Below are 22,175 nucleotides of genomic sequence, written 5' to 3'. Positions count from 1 at the left end.
ATGATAGATTATTTCAGGTTTTTTAGCCATTTTCTAGTTTTGATTAGATCCTCTTTCGATTGCAGATCTCGTCGAAGCAAAACTTGTGGGCGTTCTGGACATCTTGGACGAAGAGAACCGTCTTCCTCAGCCAAGCGATCAACACTTTGCACAGGCTGTTCACAACAAGCACAAAGAGCATTTCAGACTTACGGTTTGACATCTTAACTACCTCCACCACTACACACAGCGCACATACTCACACACAAAATGCCTCACAGTCTCCCATCACTCTGCTTTTGTGTGGGCAGAGAGATGGACTCCACATTAGTTTCATCTTTACGGTCGTTTTTACTAGACCTGTGTGCTGTCGCAGTTACGTGACTGATGCTTACACACTTGTGGCCTTCCTTTTTCTCTTTTTATTGCACTCGTTTGACTCGGCTGTCTCATAGCATGCATGAAATCCTTTTAGATTGAATTTTACATATTGAAGGAAATCCCTGAAATACATTTTTAAATAAGGTACTAATACATAAATAAAATAAGCCAAACCCGCCTTCTAAAGTACATACAATAGCAGTATAGAGTGCCTAAACAATTTGCTTCTGCACATACAGTGATGGATAATTTCACTGAGAAATAATTACATTTGTAGTTCAAAGCCGTCAATAAATTAGATTTAATGTCTTTCTCTTGATTTGCCTTTCTTTCTAGGTTCCCCGGAAGTCCAAACTGACTATTCATCGGAATCTCCGAGATGATGAAGGCTTTATCATTAGGCACTTTGCTGGAGCTGTTTGCTATGAAACGGTAATTTGTCCCATAGTTGCTAATGTACAGAGCAGTGTCACCATCATACATATGCAAGAACTGTCTCATACAGGAATCACTATGTCAGTTAAAACTGCAATGGAGAATTAAAAATCTCATGTAATTTTGTAAGAATTGACTATTGTAAGTGAATATGAACCTATTTTATGTCTGCTGTTTTTTTTCTCACACACAGCAAAAGATGTTGCTATATATTGCTCAATTTGTAACATTTATCAACAGACTCGGTTTGTGGAGAAGAACAATGATGCCCTCCACATGTCCTTGGAGAGCTTAGTATGCGAATCTAAGAACGACTTTGTTCGAGAGCTGTTTGAGACATCAGCAACTAACAAGGACTCCAAACAAAAAGCAGGAAAACTCAGTTTCATCAGCGTTGGAAACAAATTCAAGGTAAGAGACACCCTGGAGTTTGTCTCAGAAGGTAGTGAACAATCCACTTGCGTTAAAATGTCAGCTTTGGGTGCAAACTGAAAAAGCTCCGGCCAGGAGTGAGTTCCTGATTGGTCTACCTTTGGTCTTCCTTCATCGTGGAGTTGTTTCTTGAGTTTATCTGTTTATTTTCCCGTTGTAATTACACTCCCATCTTTCTTGAGATGAATATACTTTTGATTTCTAGACATCTCAACCTCTTTTACTTATGGGAGAATAAAACTCAGTGAAGTCTGCTTCAGTTATTATAGGACAAATAGGAAAACTGGAAAAAAAGGCTAGAAACAAACACTCACAAAAGAGTTTTTATCGAACCACACAGCATTGACATCTTATGTTTATTTCAAGAAGAGGAAGTGGACCCACTTGCCCCCCCATGCCCAAATCCCCACCACTGTCGGGTACAAACTACGCACTGTGTTTTTCAACAGACTTTATCACTGCTGAGACTCCTGCAGGGCTTTCATCACTAATGCACCAGACACGGGCTCTCACACAAAGATAATGACGTTCAATAAGGTGCTCGTGGCCAGAGAGTGTTGCAAAGAATGTGTGGCGCCCAAAGCTCATGTGGCCGACTCAATTCCTCTTACACTCCTCAAACAAAATCTTATGAGTCCTTGTCTGCTTCTGTTCTTAGACGCAGCTCAACTTATTGCTGGAAAAGCTTCGTAGCACCGTGAGTTACCATCAACATGTAGACTGTAGACCTAGATCAAAACTTTACTGACATGGAACTGTATGTCCTTTAATGGTTGCCTTTCTATTGGTGCAGGGCTCCAGTTTTATCCGCTGTGTCAAACCTAACCTGAAAATGATCAGCCATCACTTTGAAGGCGCTCTTATTCTGTCCCAGCTGCAATGCTCAGGTAATATTTTTAAACTCAAATGTTGTGTTGGAATGTAATCAGATAGATGTTGATAAGCCAAAATAATAATAGTGGACTTTTGGCTTATCTCCTCTGAGGTCACCACGGTGAAACGTAGATGAAAACACAATATATTTCAGGGAAAAAATTGCATAGAATCCTATTACTCTTGGGAACGTTCATTAGGTGTTCATTGTTCATTGGGTGTTCATTGGGTCCTCCTGTAACCTGTTGTTTGTGTGTGGATGTGTTTTCTGTTTCTTTTACCCAGGAATGGTGTCTGTGTTAGACCTGATGCAGGGTGGGTTCCCTTCTAGGGCACCTTTCCATGAGCTTTACAACATGTATAAACAGTACATGCCTGATAAGCTTACCCGACTGAACCCACGTCTCTTCTGCAAGGTGCAATGCTAAACGATTGAGATTGACATTAGTATATTGCAATTTTGACTTTATTTATTTTTTCTATGTAGGCTTTGTTTAAAGCTCTGGGATTAAATGACAACGACTTCAAATTTGGCTTGACCAAAGTGTTCTTTCGCCCCGGAAAGGTATCCAGCATATTTTTTATAGCCTGACAAATAGAGAGTTGGCCTAAAATAGAAATTAATATTTGATTTTCACTTGGAAGTTTGCAGAATTTGACCAGATCATGAAGTCAGATCCCGACCACCTGGCAGAGCTCTTGAAGAAAGTCAACAAGTGGCTAATGTGCAGCCGTTGGAAGAAGGTCCAGTGGTGTAGCTTGTCTGTGATCAAACGTAGGTCCATTCGGTTGCTTATACTAATGTTTTCAAAACAATTGTCACAAAACTGCAAAACAGTATGCTACCCCACCAAATATAGTCTAGTGTCCCGGTGGTAATACTAAAGCCACACTTTACACCCTTGAATATATTTCTCAGGCAAAAAGCAGCTTCAAAAAATCTGAAATTGTTCTCTTAAAGCAGTCAGCACTGCAACACTTGACAATGTGCTTACTTGTGGAATTACACCATTGAACAGCATCCATTGTGCTCTTTGTTTTGAAAGCATTCAATTAAATTATGGAAGAAAATTGGCTGTTTGATGAGGTACTTCCTGCATGGCAGACCATACAAGTAATGTATTGTATTACAGTAGCCATTTGTTTTAGGTTTAGAAAGACAGCAGTATTACAAATATGGGTAAGACATGCTTTTAGGGCTCTAAACGATACATCACATTCTTATCATCGGGTTAAATTTTTGCTTAGGTTAAGAATCTATTCTAAGTCTTTCTCTTTTTCCACTGATGCCAGTCAGGAACAAGATGAGCTACAGGGCTTTGGCGTGCATTAAGATTCAGAAGACGGTGCGCATGTGGTTATGTAAACGGAAGCACAAGCCACGGTGAGTCTGTCCCTAGATCTACAGTAATTGAAAAAAAGCTTTTATTCATACTTTCAATTGAGAGACAATTGTTCAAAGAAACTCAAACACTTGAAATTAACTGCTGTCCAGTTGAGTATTCCTTTTATTCTTATTCAATCGTCACATCTTGTTCAAACTGGTAAAAAGCCAAAGAAAAGCAAAACACAGTTAAGGTAAAACCTTATATAACGAGTAATGAGGACAGCAGTTCCATCACTGCTTTGCAAGGAAATTGGGAATTAGCTAGAACAAGCTGCTACATGATCAGATAATAATCTGTATTAATCTAATTTATCTTTAGACTTGGTGAAGCAGCATGTGACGAATTACACAAGGTTATTTCATGTCTGGTGCCAAGTACTTACCTGTGAAAAAAAATATTATAGTATATGTTATCACCAAGTGGATTGTCCTTAGTTAACGTAAGATAGTGTCTATATTGTGAATTTGAAGCCCTTGTATAGTGCATTCCATGTGGTTTTCTCGTATAATCACAGTTAGCTTTTGTTAGAATTTAAACAAATTGCACAAATAATGTTTTCCATGCTTCATTGAAAGTCAATGTATTTCCTTTCCAAAGAAAAACATAGCTCTTCATTCTTTTGATTCGGGTCTATTTAAAAAGAAATGAGCTCACACACATTTAGAAAAGTTTTTATTTGTTTAATAATTTATTCTCATTACAGCATCGATGGTATGGTGAAGGTGAAAAATCTGAAGAAGCACATAGAGCGCTTAAATGAGGTTGTTAATGGATTGAAAGAAGGCAAACTGGAGATGACAAAGCTGGTCCAGCAACTGGCAACCAGCATAGACTCCCTGATAGCCAAGATAAAAGTGAGTCATCACTAACTTTATGCTCCACCCTCTCACAGCGCCCAAGGATTATTTTCCAGTTGTAAAGACATCTCTATTCAAAGTGTCTGTTAAGATGCTTATGTCATTCATGTTGAGTTGCGCATCGACTAGTATGACGATTTGAATTTCTTCAAGAATGGCTTTTGCACTTTATATATTTACCCTTGAGCACACATGAGTCTTTCTTGCTAAGTGCTCACTGCTCATGTTGACTCGTTCTCAATCGATATTTTCAATCAGTGCACGTGGGGGGAAAAATCCTCTCCTCAATAATGTCATTTAGTGTGGCTGTTACTTAAATCATCAAACTTGATTAGCGAAATCCCAGTCCCACTTGTGCAATAAACACCTTTTATTGGCTCTGCCAAGTTCTGCAAATCACCAACCAATCTGCATCCCATCGGGTAGACATTCCAAGTGCTGCTTTTCTTAAAGCTGTTGCTTCTCATGCACCATTAGCAATTATGATACTGAGACTGGCAATGATGCCTGAGGTCCTCTGGCTATTTGCAGTGATTCCCGACACTTCCACTCCACCTGCTTCATACCAGTCAGCTTCTCAGCACCCTTATTCTTCTGTTAGCCTATTAGCAGCCCAACGTCAACACTCAGTGCTCTGAACACTGCTTTTCCGTGTGAATAATTCATGGGAGGCCAATGCCTGTCATTCAGTCATCCATACGTTGGGGACGAGACCGTGTCACGTCCCCTCTTGGTGTTCCAGTTAGTGACTCACTCTAATGAATCGGGAATATATCAACCTCTCTTCCCCTCATTAAATATCTGACAGGTCCGGCAACCCGTCACTCACCATCTTTTTTTCATTCATTTTGTCGATGCATGGCACTTTGTTGGCACCAAACAAAGGTCATAAAAAAGTTGTTCAAAGTTAATGCAAACTTTATTTTTTTAAAAACTATGATTGATTATTTCAGTTGTACATTTGTTTACACAGCAATCCAGTAGATATTGGCTATCTCTCTCATGTTTATCTTGTGACCCTAATATCTCCTCGAACAGAATTCAGTGATGAACCGGAAAGAGATCGATACTGAGTACCAGGTGTTGGTGAAACGCTCAGAGGAGCTGCTGTCCTCAATGCAGAAGAAGAAACAGGAAGAGGAGGAATCTGAGAGGTTGAAGCACATTGAGGAGGAGATGGAGAGAGAGAAGAAACATCAAGAGAAAGAAGAACAACAACGTGAACTAGAAGAAGAGGAAAGAAGACTGTATGTGCCAACCAGAGGAAAGATTAGTGTGAAATATTTTGTGAAGGTGTGTTCAGGGTTTAACCCAAATCTTTAAAAACTCTTTCTAGGAAATCAGAGATGGAGGTGAAGAGGAAGCAAGAAGAGGAAGACAGGAAGAAGCGAGAGGAAGAAGAGAAGGTTTTACAGGTTTGGGCTGCTGTAGTTAGTTATATAGGTCCGCTTGTTATGCAACATATTGATGTCTCTATAACAACTGCTCAACAAAAGCAAATCCCATTGATTGTGTTCAGATAAAATAACTGACTCTGCCTGGACTGCTTGTATATATAACCGCAAGTTTATTTTTACCCATTCCCTCTTTAAAAAAAGATGGAAATTGAGTGTCAGTCACGGTTTTACCAGTCTACACCATGGTTTGGTCTGGGGTTTTCCTAAAAGATTTTACCTCAGTGCCCTAAAATACAAATAAACCCAGAAAGATTGCAAATGATCTTCCTTTTAAATGAGGTGATTGTCGGGATAGCAGTAGCTCATCTGAAATGATTTAGGGTTAAAATCTAGTTATTAGATATGAATTGCATTTTCTGAATCGTAAAAGGAGAAAGCGCCAACCCAAGCTCAAGGGCATAGTCATCCCTAACGACATCAATCTCTCCTTTCTTCATATCTTCGAATTATTTCTCCATGTGATTTGTAATCGTATATACTGTAGTTGCTAATTACATTTTATTTTGGGAGATTTTAACGAGGATATAACAAAGTTCTAAATGACATCAAATTAAGGGGGTAGTAGGGAATTCTCTGTCTTTATAAAAAAAAAAAATCTTCATAGAACATAATTACTGATTGGGTTCACTCCCTCTGCTCTCAGTTCCACAATGTAACTGCATTTTTAGTATATCTAGGTTGCAATGGTGACTGTGCTAATTATATTGTTGCATAGTTGTATGGTGCTGAGCATTGAGCACAGGCCACATTGGTGTATGCCTGTTTCTACTTGTTTAGTAGAAATTCTGCACACAAGTAGATTGCACGAATGAATTCTTAGGGCTCTCGAATTGTTGCTCTCAATAAAGAAAATGAGGAACACGTGGAAAGCCTCTTGTTGGCTTATCATTATGCCTCTAGTGCCCTTTGTGTTTTGGCCTGTCTCCTTGTTTCCCCTTCGTGCTCTTGATAGAGTGCTACATTAGGACTCATTTTGCTATGAATTACAATCTGCAATATCCAAACAATATCTGAAGGCTCAATATTACCCTGGAAAAAAAGATTCCTTTAGAGAATTTGTCTCTTAAATTGTCATGGCTTCTTCCCCCATCTGTTTAGTACCCCTTTGCACAACATATTAGTCGCAATTGATTCATGTTTATTGCTTCGGAGTAACTTGATATCCCATCATATGAGAATGCCTTTGAGTTAAACTGTAATGATTGTCTCTATTTTGTAAACCGTGTATTTCTCTAAGATTTTCTGACACAATCACTTTCTGTCCAAGTGAAGGCACCATTATTCTTACTTTTTGGACCAACTCCCAGAAGGCTGTGTATGTGTTCTTGATTGATTAGCCTATTCCCTGACATTTTCTCTCAGACTAAATTACGTGCACCTTTTTATATTCTCGCTTTTGTTTGACAATTATCTGCTTTACTCTCCTACGGTATTTATGTCCATCCGTCCTTGTCAGTTCGACACATTTAAATTCAAGACTCTTTTGTGTGTTAAGTTAAGCAGTTGTTTGTCTTTTTTTCACATTGGAATAAACCACTCGCCAGTTCTTCAAAACTCATTGAAAGTTTTTACCAAACCAGCAGACTTCGTGTAGGAAAAAGTTACTTCTCTCTCATTTATTTCTGCTGCATCAAGGACTCGCATGATAGCTTGGCCCCTTCAGTCCTTAAATCTTTGTGTTCTAGTGGCATTAGGGAAGTTCCAAAAGAGAGCCTTTGTGATTTAGGTTTGCTTTAGAATTATAAAACCTGTGGAAAAGCTCCTTTGAGGGCCATACTAGGCTTCACTGGAAACCATAAAACCTTTTTTTGTGCTCTGTGACTGTGAAGCAGCTCAACATTTAGATCACCCCATGTTTCACTCTGGTACGCTGGTCATCTGTCGTGGCTGCTGATCTGACCATCCACAAGAATGAATAATACCATATTGGCCGGGAGGTTATTCATATTTAAAGCCCCTTTAAAGAAAATGGAAGACGGACTTCCTCAATGCGTGTAGAAGTGTTTTTCAGTGTTCAATCTACAGTAAATCATTGTGAACCCTATAGTTAAACTTATGTCATTTGTGGGCTACAAGGCACACCTGACTTTTACCACTGATGTTTTCAAGAAAACTTTATTTGTTCATATACGTATAAGCTGCAATGGACCATAAATCACAGGTGTTCGAATTGTCTAATAGGATGTTTGCACCAAAATACATGGAGCTCATTGGTCTTTAAAAACGCCATATAGACCATAACCCACAGGGTTCAAATTGGGTATGTTGTAGCTTATAGTCTGGAAATAAGTATAATTGTGGTCAAAATATCAGGTCACTAGTCATTAAAGCTACTAGGGCTGGCCTTTTTAGGTAGTGGCCAGACTGAAAACAACATCAGGTATTGTAGAATGTCATACTGGCATAGTGATGCATGGAATAATTTAGTGAAAACCCCTACCAGCATGGCTAGTCATTATTTTAGGACAGTTCCCAGATTATCCGTCTGGAGAAAACTATTGTTATGAAAGAACTCTCAAACTGCTGTTGCTGTGTTTGTCTAGACACATGACCGATAAGGCTTTTTTAATAGTGGATTAATCACTCTAATCTGGCTCAAGTATACAGCCATGTTTTGCTTATATTCTGTAGATTCCTGCATAGAAGACCATCCACATTAAAGTAACATTCGTTCTGTTTGTGTGTGTGTAATTTTTACAGGCCGAGCTTGAAATCGAGTTTGCCCTAGAACGTGAGGAGCAGGTCCAGCGGACCGCGATGGTGGAGCAGGAGAGACGTGACAGGGAGCTTGCCATGAGGATTGCTCAGAGTGAGGCTGAGCTCATCACTGATGATGGTCAGATAGACCCCAGTCTTCGCAGGTATTGCATGTTAATAAAACCAACATGTATGCATGGAGGTGGGGAGGCACATGTTGAACTATTTTCTCAATGAAATTAATGAACCCGCAGCAGCATCTCTTTTTTCTGATTTCCATGCAAGCGTAACCACTTTTCTCTTATTATTCTGTCCTTTCATAGTTTTTCGGACCTTCCTATTTCTGCATCCTCAGCCAAAGCCATGTAAGAACTCAAAACAACTTATTAGTAGCGTTAAAAAAAAAAAATCCCTATGCTGCCTCTAATCATAGTTTAATCCTGTTTCGGAAATTCTTCGAGTAGATCAGCAAACCAAATTTCTTGTTTTTATACCCTCTGGTCCACAATAACATATGCACATAAAATCATAACAATAGATTTTTGATAAGTAAAAAAAAAAAAGCTCTTTGTGCTTTTCTGAGGATATTCGTATTTGTTCAAAAGCACAGATCATACTGTTTACTTACTCTCTGTTAACTCAGTTTGCAATTTTGCTCACGCATTTATGGTTATACATCACGTACTCTGGAAATGGATTATTACTCATCAATACAAGCACCAGTTGCACTCTTGTATAATAATTTGCATCTAAAAATCAACCAGTTTGTGTGCATTACATTTAGAAAATAGACAGTTTTTTTTAATATGTCATTAATGTTGCTGCAACCCAGCAACAGAACAAGTACATTCTTTTTTTCTAGTTACTATTGGGGCTATTCAATTGGAAAACCCAGCTATCATTTAAAGAGCTGTGTGAATGAGGTAAATTGCAAGTAATCACCCATCCACTAACAAGGATTTCATTATTGTTCTGTTGTAAAACTTGAGATACAGGTGTTTGATTCATAACCTTTAAAAATACTGAATAAGCCAAGCACTTTTTATAGTTTGGCATCGAAAAACCAAAATAGGAAGTTCAAACTGGAAGGCACCTTCACACAAACCTGCCCCCACACCTGCTTGCAAATGCAGTACCTTAGTTAAACTGGTGTTCTCCTATATTACAGTTGAAAATGTAATAAGCATTTTGGACTCCCTGTCTCTCTCTGTTCCTGGGTTGCTCCGACCAACCATTTTCTATTAGCAACAGCCCATCACTTCACTCTCATTGCCTGTCCCTTGCCTGCACAATCCTCCTCGTGCTTTTCCTTATGTCCCAGCTAGACTGATGATGATGATGCTTCTCACTCGTTCTAATGTTTTCATCATCATCAATAATACTACCAGTGCTAATCTGGAGGATTAGATAAGACATCTTCCACTCTTAGACATTAGCAGCTGTAAATAGAGGACTTAATTCCTCAGTATTATTGTATTAGCAGCCTCGGCTCTGCAGGAAAGCTTGGGTATGTGATTTCAGACCTGCTGTTAACTGTCTGAAGGTCTGAATAGATTGTTTGATTCATAAATCAAGCTACCCTGTGAATGTCAGCAGTTGTACAGTATGTTTTTTGTGGTGCTGGGTTTAAATACACTAAGCTACAAAGGAGGGAGGGGTACTGCTTTTAATGTCTATTGAATGAAACAAAATAGTTTTACTGTTGTTTATTTTTATTTTGTTTTCTTTTTGGACCCATTATGAAAACTGTATTGTTGAAGAATACAGCAACCAAGGAGAGAATTTAATGATGCACGCTTGTAATGTGTATTCCTAAAATATAGGGCTTTAGTTGGCACTTTGCGGGACGTCTTTATATCTTCAAAAGCCTGCAAAGCAGACTGCCCTCCTGCAGATTTTTGTAAAGTGGCTAATGAATAAAAAGGCTGTAAGTGAGTGATCCCCACAGTCAGCTGCTAGAAAATCTTGAGACCAAGTCTTGTTTGAAAACCCTGCAAATGATGTCTGTTTGGAGACACCTTTGCTTCAAAAAACAGAATAAACATGTTATTGTATCTTCACATGAAGTGTGTTCACAATACTTATGCTTGGCTTTCCCTCTCAAAAATTACTTACTAACAACCTAGGTTGGCTGAATACTCTTTTAGTTGTGCTTTTTATGTGCATCGAACCAAATTTTTGCTGTGCTGGTGTTTATGCTGCTTTTTAAGAGTATAGTTCCAGCTTGTGAAAAGTGACATACGGCATGTGCCAAAATTACAGCTTCACATCATAATCTCTTTGCATTGACAGACAGTAAACCTTTTGTGCACTGTCATTCCTTTATGTGTCCCACGCATATTCATCATCACATGGCCTTTACCCACAGGGGTCCTCAGGTGCAGGCAACTAAAGCTGCGGCTGGCGTGAAAAAGTATGACCTCAGCAAGTGGAAATATGCTGAACTGCGAGATGTCATCAACACTTCCTGTGGTAAGGAAACCCAGCTTGGCTGTTTGTATGTACATATATATATATATACTATTTACACTTTGGTGGATTCCTCTTAGTATTTTTTTAGTATCTAGCATAAGTGCCAAAAACGCTCAGCCTGCAGCTGTGCTGAGCATGTGGACAGACAAGATCTTGTGCCCATTAAATGAAAGGACGGATCAGTTGGTGCTCCCACAGCTGCTGCATGCTCACTAGAAAGGCTTTTTTTAAAGTGGCATAGAAAAGAAGTTAGCATCATTTTGGAGGATGACGGACCTCTGCACTTCCGACTCATTCCGCGCCAACTTCTACTCAGTCAAGTATAAAGATCAAAAGTCTTTCCGCTGGCTGCCCGATATATGGCGAGCACTGTAAAGTCAAGCAACCCAGATACTTCCTTTGGGAGACCAAGAAATATTTTCCCTTAGTGGGTTCTATATATTTGTAGTCAAGATGTTCCAATAATGACAAAGTAAACTTGTGGTGTAGAGGTTAACTCACCTAACTCCCGTGTGGGAGGCTGAGGTTTGAATCCCAGGTGGGAAACAGTTTCCCTTAGTTGTTTCTATGTATTTGTAGTCAACACCTTCCAATGATGACAAAGAAGAGTGTAGCCAAGTTGTGGCGCAGTGGTTAACTCAATTGTTTCTTGTCTGGGTGGCCTGGGTTCAAATCCCGGTTGGGACACATTTTAACTTAGTTGTTTCTGTGTACTTCTTGTCAAACACTCAAATGATTACAAAGAAAAGTGTAGTCACTAGGTTGGCGCAGAGGTTAGATCACAGGATTCCCGTCTGGGAGACCTGGGTTCGATTCCCGGTCGAGACACTTTTTCACTTAGTTGTTTCTTTGGACTTCTTCTCAAGAAACTCAAATGATTACAAGGAAAAGTGTAGTGACTTGGTTGGCGCAGAGGTTAGATCACAGGACTCCCGTTTGGGAGACCTGGGTTCGATTCCCGGTCAAGACACTTTTTCACTTAGTTGTTTCTGTGGACTTCTTGGAAAGACACTGAAATGATTACAAAGAAAAGTGTAGTCACTTGGTTGGCGCAGAGGTTAGATCACAGGACTCCCGTGTGGGAGACCTGGGTTCGATTCCCGCTGCCGTCGTTTGGCTGAAAATACTTGGAAAGAATAAATGGTCAATGGAATAAGAAGAAGGGAAAAAAAAAAAGAAAAAACTTTTTAATTTATATTAAACACTTAGTCATACTTTTCAGCAAAAGGTTATATTCCGAACTGCCTTCGGCAGTTCGGAAGACACTTGATGGACCTGTATGTGCGAAAGGCGTTCTCGGGTCGGCCTTCGGCCGACCCTCGACCGCTTGCTTGGTCAGTGAACCGCCGACACCGGGAAGCGAACTCACGTTCTCTCGGTGCAAAGGCGAGTGTGCAACCCACTACACCAACTCGTGCCCCACTTATACAAGGGTGTTGAAACGTTTTATCCAAGGAAATAGGGTGAAACACTTAGTCATTTTTTTGACAAAATCTTTCATCCACCACTGAATACTTATACACTTAAACACTTAGGCATTAGAACTTATTCTTTCAACTGAATAATATTGTGAAAATCTTTGCCCGCACCGGGATTTGAACCCAGGACCTCATAGGTGACAGACTGATGACTTAGCCACTGGGCCACCACCCTATGAGAGAAAGCAGTAATACTTATACTTTTGTCTCATTCATCTACCTGCATAATATTGTGAAAATCTTTGTCTGCACTGGGATTTGAACCCAGGACCTCATAGACGACAGACTGATGACTTAGCCACTGGGCCATCACCCTGTGAGAGAAAGTAGTAATACTTATACTTTTGTCTCATTCATCTACCTGCATAATATTGTGAAAATCTTTGCCTGCACTGGGATTTGAACCCAGGACCTCATAGGCGGCAGACTGATGATTTAGCCACTGGGCCATCACCCTGTGAGAGAAAGTAGTAATACTTATACTTTTGTCTCATTCATCTACCTGCATAATATTGTGAAAATCTTTGCCTGCACTGGGATTTGAACCCAGGACCTCATAGGCGACAGACTGATGACTTAGCCACTGGACCACCACCCTGTGAGAGAAAGTAGTAATACTTATACTTTTATCTCATTCATCTACCTGCATAATATTGTGAAAATCTTTGCCTGCACTGGGATTTGAACGCAGGACCTCATAGGCGACAGACTGATGACTTAGCCACTGGACCACCACCCTGTGAGAGAAAGTAGTAATACTTATACTTTTATCTCATTCATTTACCTGAATAATATTGTGAAAATCTTTGCCTACACTGGGATTTGAACCCAGGACATCGTAGGCAACAGACTGATGACTTAGCCACTGGGCCACCACCCTGTGAGAGAAAGTAGTAATACTTATACTTTTGTCTCATTCATTTACCTGAATAATATTGGGAAAATCTTTGCCTGCCCTGGGATTTGAACCCAAGACCAAAGAAACTGAAGACTGATGACTTATCCACTGGGCCACCACCCTTTTTTGGGACATGTAGTAGTACTTGTACTTTTATCTCTTTCATTTACCTGATGACTTAGCTGAAAAATCTTTGCAAGAACTAGGATTTGAACCCAGGACCAAAGAGACTGGAGACTGATGACTTACCCACTAGGCCACCACTCTCCAAGATGAATGTGTTGCATTTGTTATTTTGTCTCTTCCAACCCTGCACTACACCATGAAACAACCCACCAATACATGGTCATTTGGTGCTTTTATTTAAGGAAAGACTGAATGACTTAGTCTTTTTTTAATGGCAAAAATGTTTGAGTGACACCATGAAACAACCCACCAATACATGGTCATTTGGTGCTTTTATTTAAGGAAAGACTGAATGACTTAGTCTTTTTTTAATGGCAAAAATGTTTGAGTGAATCATTCAACTCATCAAGTGTTCATGTAACCAATCGGGTGCAGTTATATGGTAATCAACCTGGATACTTCAGGGATTTAAAAATTCTGCTTGAATTGTATTGACTCCTTAAACAACTTTTATGGCCCATTATTTTAGATGCTCTATTACCTTTGCTTCTTTAGCAATTCTTTAATGACCACATAGAACTTAAAATGTCACTCAGTGGAGTGTACTATTTAATTGCTATAAATGTTATGCTTGTCCATCTGTTCGTTATTTGGCAAACTTTTGCCTAGTTAATGTAAGACTATCTGAATTGTGAAATGTAAACTTTTCCATCAATGCCAATATAGTAAACGATAGTAAATTAATACATTCCTGAACATACCTTTATACAGAGGCCTAGAGAGATATAGTAATGTTTTCTTTATTAGCACACTGGCTTTACCACCATATGATTTGTGCAATACTTCTCTATGGTTAACAAAGATTGCAAAAGGTTTATCCCAACAACAAAAGTGGCGGTAGCCTAAGCATTACTCTATCTCCTTCGCACATATAGCGAGTATATAAATTTCAAGTACACAGCCCCTTTTTCACCGACTGCAGTCACAATAATTAATACCTTAATTGTATGGTGGGAATAATTGCCCTTTTTGTTTGGACAGACATTGATTTGTTGGCGGCCTGCAGAGAGGAATTTCACCGGCGTCTGAAGGTCTACCACGCATGGAAGTCCAAGAATAAGAAACGCAATGATGACGGCTCTGATCAGAGAGCCCCTAAATCTGTCACCGACTATGGTTGGTTCACAATCTACATCTCTCTATCCTGATTCCAATGTTTGTGAATACCGATGGTTTTGATTATTTTCTTTTCCTCAGTGCAGTACCTCACATTTATTGGCAGGGATTAATGACCTGCCTGTAAGAAAAATCCAGTGCTCGGCAAAGTTCAATTAATCAACCAAATACAGTGGCCAGAAAATGTGGCTGCCAACTGTTTGCAGAAAAATATCTTAAATTAACAAGTAACTGCCAGTCATGCTTTGTCAGGTCCATGAGACGCTAATGTGACAGCTTAATGCTTTGCTCTTCGACACACATACTCAAACACACTTTTACATCACTGCTTGCAAATGATTTCGATTTTGGCAGCATGCCGCTGATAAGTTAACTTTTTCTCAAAACTAATATTGACATAAAATAAGCTCTTGAAAACAATTGCTACTTTTTTTTCCATATCTCATGTTTAAATTAACGATGATCGGCACATTACTCGAAATTATTTCCACTGGCTTTGGGTGGATGTAAACTTTTGCCATTCAACTTAAAAAAAACAACCATAAAAATCCAACTAATTAAACGGCATACATAGGTAAAATGGTTTACCAGAGGCACATGCTAAGCAAAAGCAAACAGCACCTGAGCCTCCTATTCATCTTGCTCCATGGTAACTTTTAGGTGATTGTCTTCTGCTTTCAATCTCGTTCTTTCAGAACAAAAATAGAATGCAAAAAAATAGACAATTCAGAGTAGGTAATTTTCAACTAAATGCTCCACGGGGCACTGCTTCTTTAACAGCGCAACAGAACCATGCCCCTACAATGATGTCCCAGCACCAGGAAGTGTCAATGAATCGGCAACAGCGCTACTTCCGCATTCCTTTTATACGGCCAGCCGACCAATATAAGGACCCACAAAATAAAAAGAAAGGCTGGTGGTATGCTCACTTTGATGGGCCCTGGATTGCCCGACAGATGGAGCTTCACCCTGACAAAAGACCCATAGTGTTGGTGGCAGGTCAGTCAAGAATGTCTTAACAGAGTATTATCTGATATGTATTCAAGAAAATGTTTCAAAAGAATCATGTACTGAGCAAACCATTGTCATCGGCGAAAACATTTGAGCCATGGTAGGGCCATTAGTTGGAAATGCTTCTTTATGGGGGAAAACACGACGCCCATGGGCCTGGTTTGATTTGAAACTTAATGTCCATGTTTAGAATATGGTAGTCATCCATTTTCAATGCTTCACCATTGGAAACATTAAATTCTTGTATATGGGCATTTTGTGGGAGATGATAGGTGTGGAAAATAATGCCGTGCTATATTTTTTTTTTTTATCCCAATCTGTTCTGTTCAGGCAATTGGACAAGCAGAATAGTGAATGTTAGTGTGTTTAAACATTTTATGCATATGTGGTTATGCATAAATGTATGAATCATTGTTACTCACCAAATTTAGGATTCACACATTTATATGTTATTGGGCAAAAGAAAACGAAGTACCTAAAAGGAGATGGTGAGAGAGTCAGAGGAGTCAATCAACAAAGTATACACTGTATTAGGATGATAAAATTTGTATAGTCAAGCTGTACGTAACTAAATTCTTTTCTCATTCTCATTTTCGCTTTCCATTATCTCCACACTTGATTTATGATTCGGAATTGTCTCCTTTTGATTATTTGTCATTTCAGGAAAAGATGATATGGAGATGTGCGAACTGAGTCTAGAAGAGACCGGTCTGACTAGGAAGAGGGGTGCCGAGATACTGCCTAGACAATTTGAAGAAATTTGGGAGCGCTGCGACGGAATCCATTACCTAAAGAAAGCCATTGAGAACAAGCAGGCACGGCCCACATATGCCACCGCCATGCTGCAGAATCTCCTGAAATAAACACTTGCATTGCAACACGTTAGAAGGCAAGGTATGGATATATAATGCAATGTGACCTATCTCCTTTCATGTTGTGTTGTTTGTAGTTGTTGTCTTCACCACCCTTAAAAGAGGCCTTAAATTTGCAACTCACCTCAAAGTCCAGCCTAAAACCTTAATGAGCAAGACATTTATTTGTTTTCATCCTGTGTGTATTCTGTTTCTTGAAACTTTAAACACAAGGCTACCTTCATTTGTTCTCATTTTACCATCTTTTTTTTTGTATTGAGGCTAATTTGATATGCAGGAGGATTTTTTTTTTGGCTTTTCACATTGCAGTGTGTGTTTGGTTGTACTTGCTCAAAAACATTTGTCTTTGTATTTCCACCGCAACATTAGAGAATAAATTATATTATCGATACAGCGATTTTTTAATTGTATGTATTATGCTCGGTCCAGTTGCACCTTAGCCCATTAAAATCAAAGTGTGAAGAATCGTGACTAGAGCGGCAGTTAGGGGCAAGCAACTACTAACTGATCTTGACGTCCTAATGAGCATTGCAGCAAATAAGATTAACGTACAGATCATTTAAAACGAATGGCAAAGGTACGCCTGATGTTCATCCGAGGCTCGCACGCATACAAGGTGATCAGTGGAGTTAAAGCAGATTAAAGGTTCACTGCAGGCACTTGTTTTTTAACTTGCACATTAAGTGTGTTTGAGATAACTCACTTAGGGTAAACAACAAATTATCCCATCAAAAAAAAAATGCCCCAATTTAAGGCATGTCCAAAAGATTTTTTTTGCTTATTTATCAAAAGGGAATTGTTATTTTCCTACAATTACAGTATAACAAGGAAAGCGTCTGCTTTTGGGGGAGAAAATATCCTAATTGGAGTAAAATGTTTTATTTAAGGTGATGCATTTTATTTTTATTGAGTGATAAGTGCTGCAGTTTAGGCAGTTTCTTCAAGTGTAACATTTTTGCTTGAAAGAAAAGAGGGAAGCATTTGTTAAAGTGCATAATGTACCAAACGCATACCAAAGCAGGAAATCTAATATATTAACACCCTGTAATAGCAACATAAAAAATAAAGGCAAAAGGGCTAAATGGAAAAACATTTTATTATATTGATAGTAAAATGTGTACAAAAAATAATCTCCAAAGATGAATGATCTGACTGAGAGAAGCTGAAAGACTTTCGTGCCTGTTTTACGTTATTGTCCGCTAGTACATTCATTCCTTAATTTTTGGAAGGTGACAAAGGCGAATAAAAACGTCTAAAAGTGACATAACACCAAGTATGTCACTTTGTAAGCGATATTTACCTCATTGTGAGGAGAAAACAGCTGTACAGGAACTGTTCCTACAATTCATTATGCGTAATAAATATATGATTCCACATGAAAACAACATCAATCTGCACATGTTGGAATGTCCATAGCGCTCTCTCTAGCTAAAAAGGTTCATCACTAAAAAAAGTTCAGGACCTAATACTCTATGAGGGGTGTTTTGGGGGCGTGGCATCAAAGATACAATTAAGCATAGATCCTTCACTCGCTTTGTTGCCGTGGCAACTCTAGCTGCAGGACTCCACTGCGCCATTAGACCACAGTGGCCTCCGCACCCTCACTGTCTGATGTCCACAGAAGAAAACACGCTCTGTATTCATTTGGTAGTCGCCACGTCTGAGAGAACCAAGAAGAGATGCAATAGATATAAAAAATAAAAAAAAAAGTCCTCACTCCTTTTAAAATGTCATGGTTGCACTGTGATTTTAGAGATATTTTAACATTTAAAGGTCATAATACAAAAATATGTTGGAAGATGAATGCAGACAGAAAACAATTTAGTGGTGAAATGCTGTTGCTGCTATTTTACCCAGTTTTGAAATTAATACACATTAATTTTGCATTATTTTAGTCATTTTTTGAACAAGAATCATTGTTATGGCCCTATAAAATAATCTATTGTCAACTTCCAATTTTACAGGACATTTATTGTACTGCTGCATTTTTCAAACCCTATAATTTTCTCCAGCCATATGGTCCACCAAAACTTTTCAAAGTATCAGAATGAGCTCATTCTATCTGTCCGTAGAATGGTTCAATGTGTAGTTTTTAAGGTATTAGATCATCCATGGAGAACATTGATGTTACTGACAATTGACGTGCCCCTCAAAATGTATTTAAAAAAAGAAAATTGTTGGGACTACAATGATTAATGTCAGGTATTGTCTCTTTTGTGAAGCTTTTTGTTGAGGTTTTGCACAAAACAACCAACAGAGTTGTTCTGAGCAAAATATTAGTACAGAAAACAACTTAACACAAAACTATTTGTGATATGGTTTATATCATGGCCCCATTTTCCTTTCCAGGTGCCGTAGTGCCATACTATTTCATGCAAATGTGCTGAAATATTTACACTCACACGTGAAGATAAAGTACATATTTAACCTGAAGGCAGAATAACATTTTTTAATCATGATTCCCTTTAATTCCCATTTGTACTCCACAATTCCCGAGCTTGTGGTTTACAGTGTGTGCTTTTCTTACCTCATTGTGTGGGATGCATTGATGGAAGTCCACCAGTTCCGACACTAACTTTTCGGATCTTGTGGTGTAGAGTTTTCTGGGGATCTGTAGTGAAGACACACACACACACACAAACACTCATAAAGTGGACACCCGCTGGCTTTACAACACGCTTCATTAATTTCTCATGCCAGTAGAGGTGCCTGGAGAGCACGCAAGCAGATGGAGAGTAAATAAAAAGTGACGAGCGCTACAGTACAACAAGTATTTTGACCTAGAGCTATAACTACACAGCAGATGTCATCTTTGGTGGGTTTTGCGCTGCAGATTTGAATGTTTTGTGACATTGTAGGGAGAATAGACAGTATTTTGTCTCCTAATATTAGGGCCATACTCACTCACAGATGAACAGTAAAGCGAAAGATGGAATGAAAATGTGAAGCCGTCTGAAATATTGGAGGGATGAACTACAGCATGAGAAAGGGTCAGAAAGTCAACAGGATTGCTGATGACAACAAATGGGGATGACAATTTGCTGTTTAAAGTTCTGTTTGAAAATCAACACACTTGACAGACTATTGATTATTTCCTCTATTAGAACTTCATTTTGTGATTTTCTAAAATGGACAGGTGACCCTAGTGAGGCTAAGCAGAACAGAAACTGAATAAATTAATGAATTAATTTAAAAAAATGAATTCTCAGGCCATTTAACTTTCAAGGCATTAAAGTTTTCAGTTATAACTAAAAAAAAAAGCTGGGTTGCTTGCATGTAACATTTTTCCTTGATAAATCATCACATCACATAGCAACTCAGCTTTTCTTCTTTCAAAACTGAAAACAATTGGTAGTATTAAGTGTGATATAACAAGCATGTGTTTGTTAGAGGAGTGGGCCGGCTTCTTGAGCAGTTAGTAGCATGTAGGTTAGTTCAAGTTCTCGTGCTGCTCAGCACTCTGTACCTCAATACTGAGATGTAAATTTTCAACTGAGGCATACAGCTCCTGTTCAGACTGGTGAGATTGAGAAGATGCGGAGCTCGAGGGGCACGGCAATGTGGACACTTGGCTTAAGACGCCATCGTCATTCTCATATACAGGGTTCACCCTCAAAGTATTTTCAAAGGCATAGGGAGCAATGCTGTGCCTAGTTGGAGTTTAGATAACATGTTTAAAAAGCCTAAAAGTTACATCTTACATTAGAAAACAAGTGAGCAACTTACACTAAAGTGTTTGCCTTCCTCGTCGCTGTGCACTTCTTGTTAATGAAGACCAAAATGCCCATGATAGCGCAAATAAAGCAGAGGCTTCCCACGAGGCAGGTTATAATTAACGATGGGTCGAGTGGTATCGAAACCAGCTCGCTGCAGCGCTCTCCATGGTAGTGCCAGAATTTGCCTACAGGACATCTGGAACATGGAAATTGTCTCAATTTTGGGAAAACATGCATCACTTGATGAATATTTTATGTTTGGGAAAATCACTCTACTAATATTGTCATCAAGGGGAATCAAGGTGGCATTCAAGGAATACATTGACTCAAAAATTGTACCTGCATGTGGTTCCATGACCTGGGATGATTTCACACAGGCCTCCATTTAAGCAGTAGTCTGGCTGTAGCTCGCATGTGCTTTGACATTGAAGACCATCCACTGCACTGTAGCCAGGGTCACAATGACACTCTGCCTCGTTGTTCCAACTATTCTCCACACAGCGTGAAAACTCATTACAGGCCAGGAACTTGCATGGGTCCGCTTCGTCAGCTACGGAATAACACAGGAGAGCGACATTAACATGAGAACTGCGTGCACGGCCAGCCAACCGCTATCTCCAGGTTCAGAGGAGAAATGAAAGGGCGCTTTGATCGATGAGCAGCAAGGTGTTGACTTTTAATAAGATACAGTCACTAGCTTGTACGCACAAAAACAGGATTCATCACGCTTAAGTTGCTGTATGTAGAAGAGGGACAACTGGGGACTATGACCTTGTCACATAACAAGGCAAAGGACGAGTCCAGAAATCAAAAGGCTTCATTGGAGAAGAACAAGTCAAACTCCAAAAATGTGAAATTATTATTCACACCGCACCACCAAATGTAAGGTCAATAGAAACACATACATGTAATAAGAGCGAGAGGTATAGTCAATTGTGAATCCAAGTGTCTTGTTTTTCCACACATCTACTCCTAACCTCGTCTGTGAATTGTTTTTTTGTTTCCAGCTTTTTGTTGTTGTTGTAATTATCTTTCCAGAAGAGGTAATTATCAGTATACTTTTTCACTGTACTTTAGACTGCCTGTGAATGCCAAGGCCATTGATTAATGTACTAAAAGTTTGCCAGGATTGACACAAATAATTTAAAATCGGTGGACTTTGTTCTTATCGTGCAGTGTGCATTATTTGTTTTTTTTTTTCCTCTTCATCATCAAGATTCTTAAGCACAATAGGACCCTTTCTAGCAAGTATATAGTGTAGACTGCAAAATGTGTTGTCAATGGATATAAATGTGTTAAGAAAGCATCAAAGCACAATTTTCCTTATAAATTTCCTTAACTTAAATTCAGGGCTTGAGCTTCCATGCAATTTGCATCAGTTGTGACCATGTCTTGATGCATCTACTCTAACCTATTCACTTCTCCCAACATTCCAGCTTTAAGAATAGTTGGTGTGTGAACCTTTTGTTTTTTTTAGAGTTGTTCCATTTTTTTTCTCGTTTGCTTGAGAAGAGAGAGAATGCAATAAAAATGTATTTTCCAGCAGTGTGGCTGAGATTTTATCAGCAAGGACACCTCACCTTGTTCTATCTCTAGAGAGCGGCTATCAATCTCGATGTCAAGCCGCCTGGACGCGGCACCACAGAAGTCTTCTAGTACACAGTGCACGGCTTCGGTCACATTGTACGGCACCTCCTTTTCCAGCTTCAGCCTGCTGTTCACTACCACGCTACCGTTACGGAAGTTGAGGATTTCCAGTTGCTTGAATCCCGTCAGGTTTGACTCGAGGTAGGGTAGAAGCTGCAGACAGAGAGTTAGTATAATTAGTTTTAGTTGAGTTTCTCCTGGCTAAAGTAGAAGGTTGATTATATATTAATGCTGATAAAAGTTGGTTCAGTTCAGTAGTTGTTTAAGAAAGAGTGAATGT

General features: G+C 39.2%; 2 protein-coding genes across 5 annotated transcripts in view; one reads left to right on the top strand and one right to left on the bottom strand.

Moving 5' to 3' along the window:
* The window catches only part of LOC144206008 (unconventional myosin-VI-like), a 30,374-nt gene extending 13,113 nt beyond the window's left edge, over positions 1-17,261 (top strand). The window contains exons 16-33 of one of the 2 annotated variants that reach the window (XM_077730666.1): positions 66-193; positions 697-792; positions 1,036-1,206; positions 1,886-1,924; positions 2,021-2,114; positions 2,386-2,516; positions 2,588-2,665; positions 2,746-2,875; positions 3,394-3,484; positions 4,192-4,342; positions 5,384-5,592; positions 5,682-5,760; positions 8,503-8,663; positions 8,823-8,864; positions 10,868-10,971; positions 14,515-14,649; positions 15,430-15,648; positions 16,324-17,261. In XM_077730666.1, the coding sequence (XP_077586792.1) occupies positions 66-193; positions 697-792; positions 1,036-1,206; positions 1,886-1,924; positions 2,021-2,114; positions 2,386-2,516; positions 2,588-2,665; positions 2,746-2,875; positions 3,394-3,484; positions 4,192-4,342; positions 5,384-5,592; positions 5,682-5,760; positions 8,503-8,663; positions 8,823-8,864; positions 10,868-10,971; positions 14,515-14,649; positions 15,430-15,648; positions 16,324-16,523 (2,258 nt within the window). In that variant the 3' untranslated portion in view covers positions 16,524-17,261. The remainder of the gene's footprint in view (positions 1-65; positions 194-696; positions 793-1,035; positions 1,207-1,885; positions 1,925-2,020; positions 2,115-2,385; positions 2,517-2,587; positions 2,666-2,745; positions 2,876-3,393; positions 3,485-4,191; positions 4,343-5,383; positions 5,593-5,681; positions 5,761-8,502; positions 8,664-8,822; positions 8,865-10,867; positions 10,972-14,514; positions 14,650-15,429; positions 15,649-16,323) is intronic. The other variant, XM_077730667.1, reaches the window with a different exon arrangement.
* A 349-nt stretch (positions 17,262-17,610) lies between these two features.
* impg1b (interphotoreceptor matrix proteoglycan 1b) overlaps positions 17,611-22,175 on the bottom strand; it is a 28,381-nt gene continuing 23,816 nt past the window's right edge. For all 3 annotated transcript variants that reach the window (XM_077730669.1, XM_077730670.1, XM_077730668.1), the window contains 6 exons: positions 21,829-22,048; positions 20,588-20,798; positions 20,259-20,444; positions 19,999-20,182; positions 19,060-19,143; positions 17,611-18,192 (listed from right to left, as the gene is read on the bottom strand). In XM_077730669.1, coding sequence (XP_077586795.1) covers positions 18,109-18,192; positions 19,060-19,143; positions 19,999-20,182; positions 20,259-20,444; positions 20,588-20,798; positions 21,829-22,048 — 969 coding nt within the window. In that variant the 3' untranslated portion in view covers positions 17,611-18,108. The remainder of the gene's footprint in view (positions 18,193-19,059; positions 19,144-19,998; positions 20,183-20,258; positions 20,445-20,587; positions 20,799-21,828; positions 22,049-22,175) is intronic.

The sequence above is a fragment of the Stigmatopora nigra genome, chromosome 13 (assembly GCF_051989575.1).
Source record: "Stigmatopora nigra isolate UIUO_SnigA chromosome 13, RoL_Snig_1.1, whole genome shotgun sequence".
Classification (NCBI taxonomy): Eukaryota; Metazoa; Chordata; class Actinopteri; order Syngnathiformes; family Syngnathidae; genus Stigmatopora; species Stigmatopora nigra.
The sequence above is the reverse complement of the archived record's forward strand: the minus strand, read 5'-3'. Positions and strand labels throughout refer to the sequence as shown.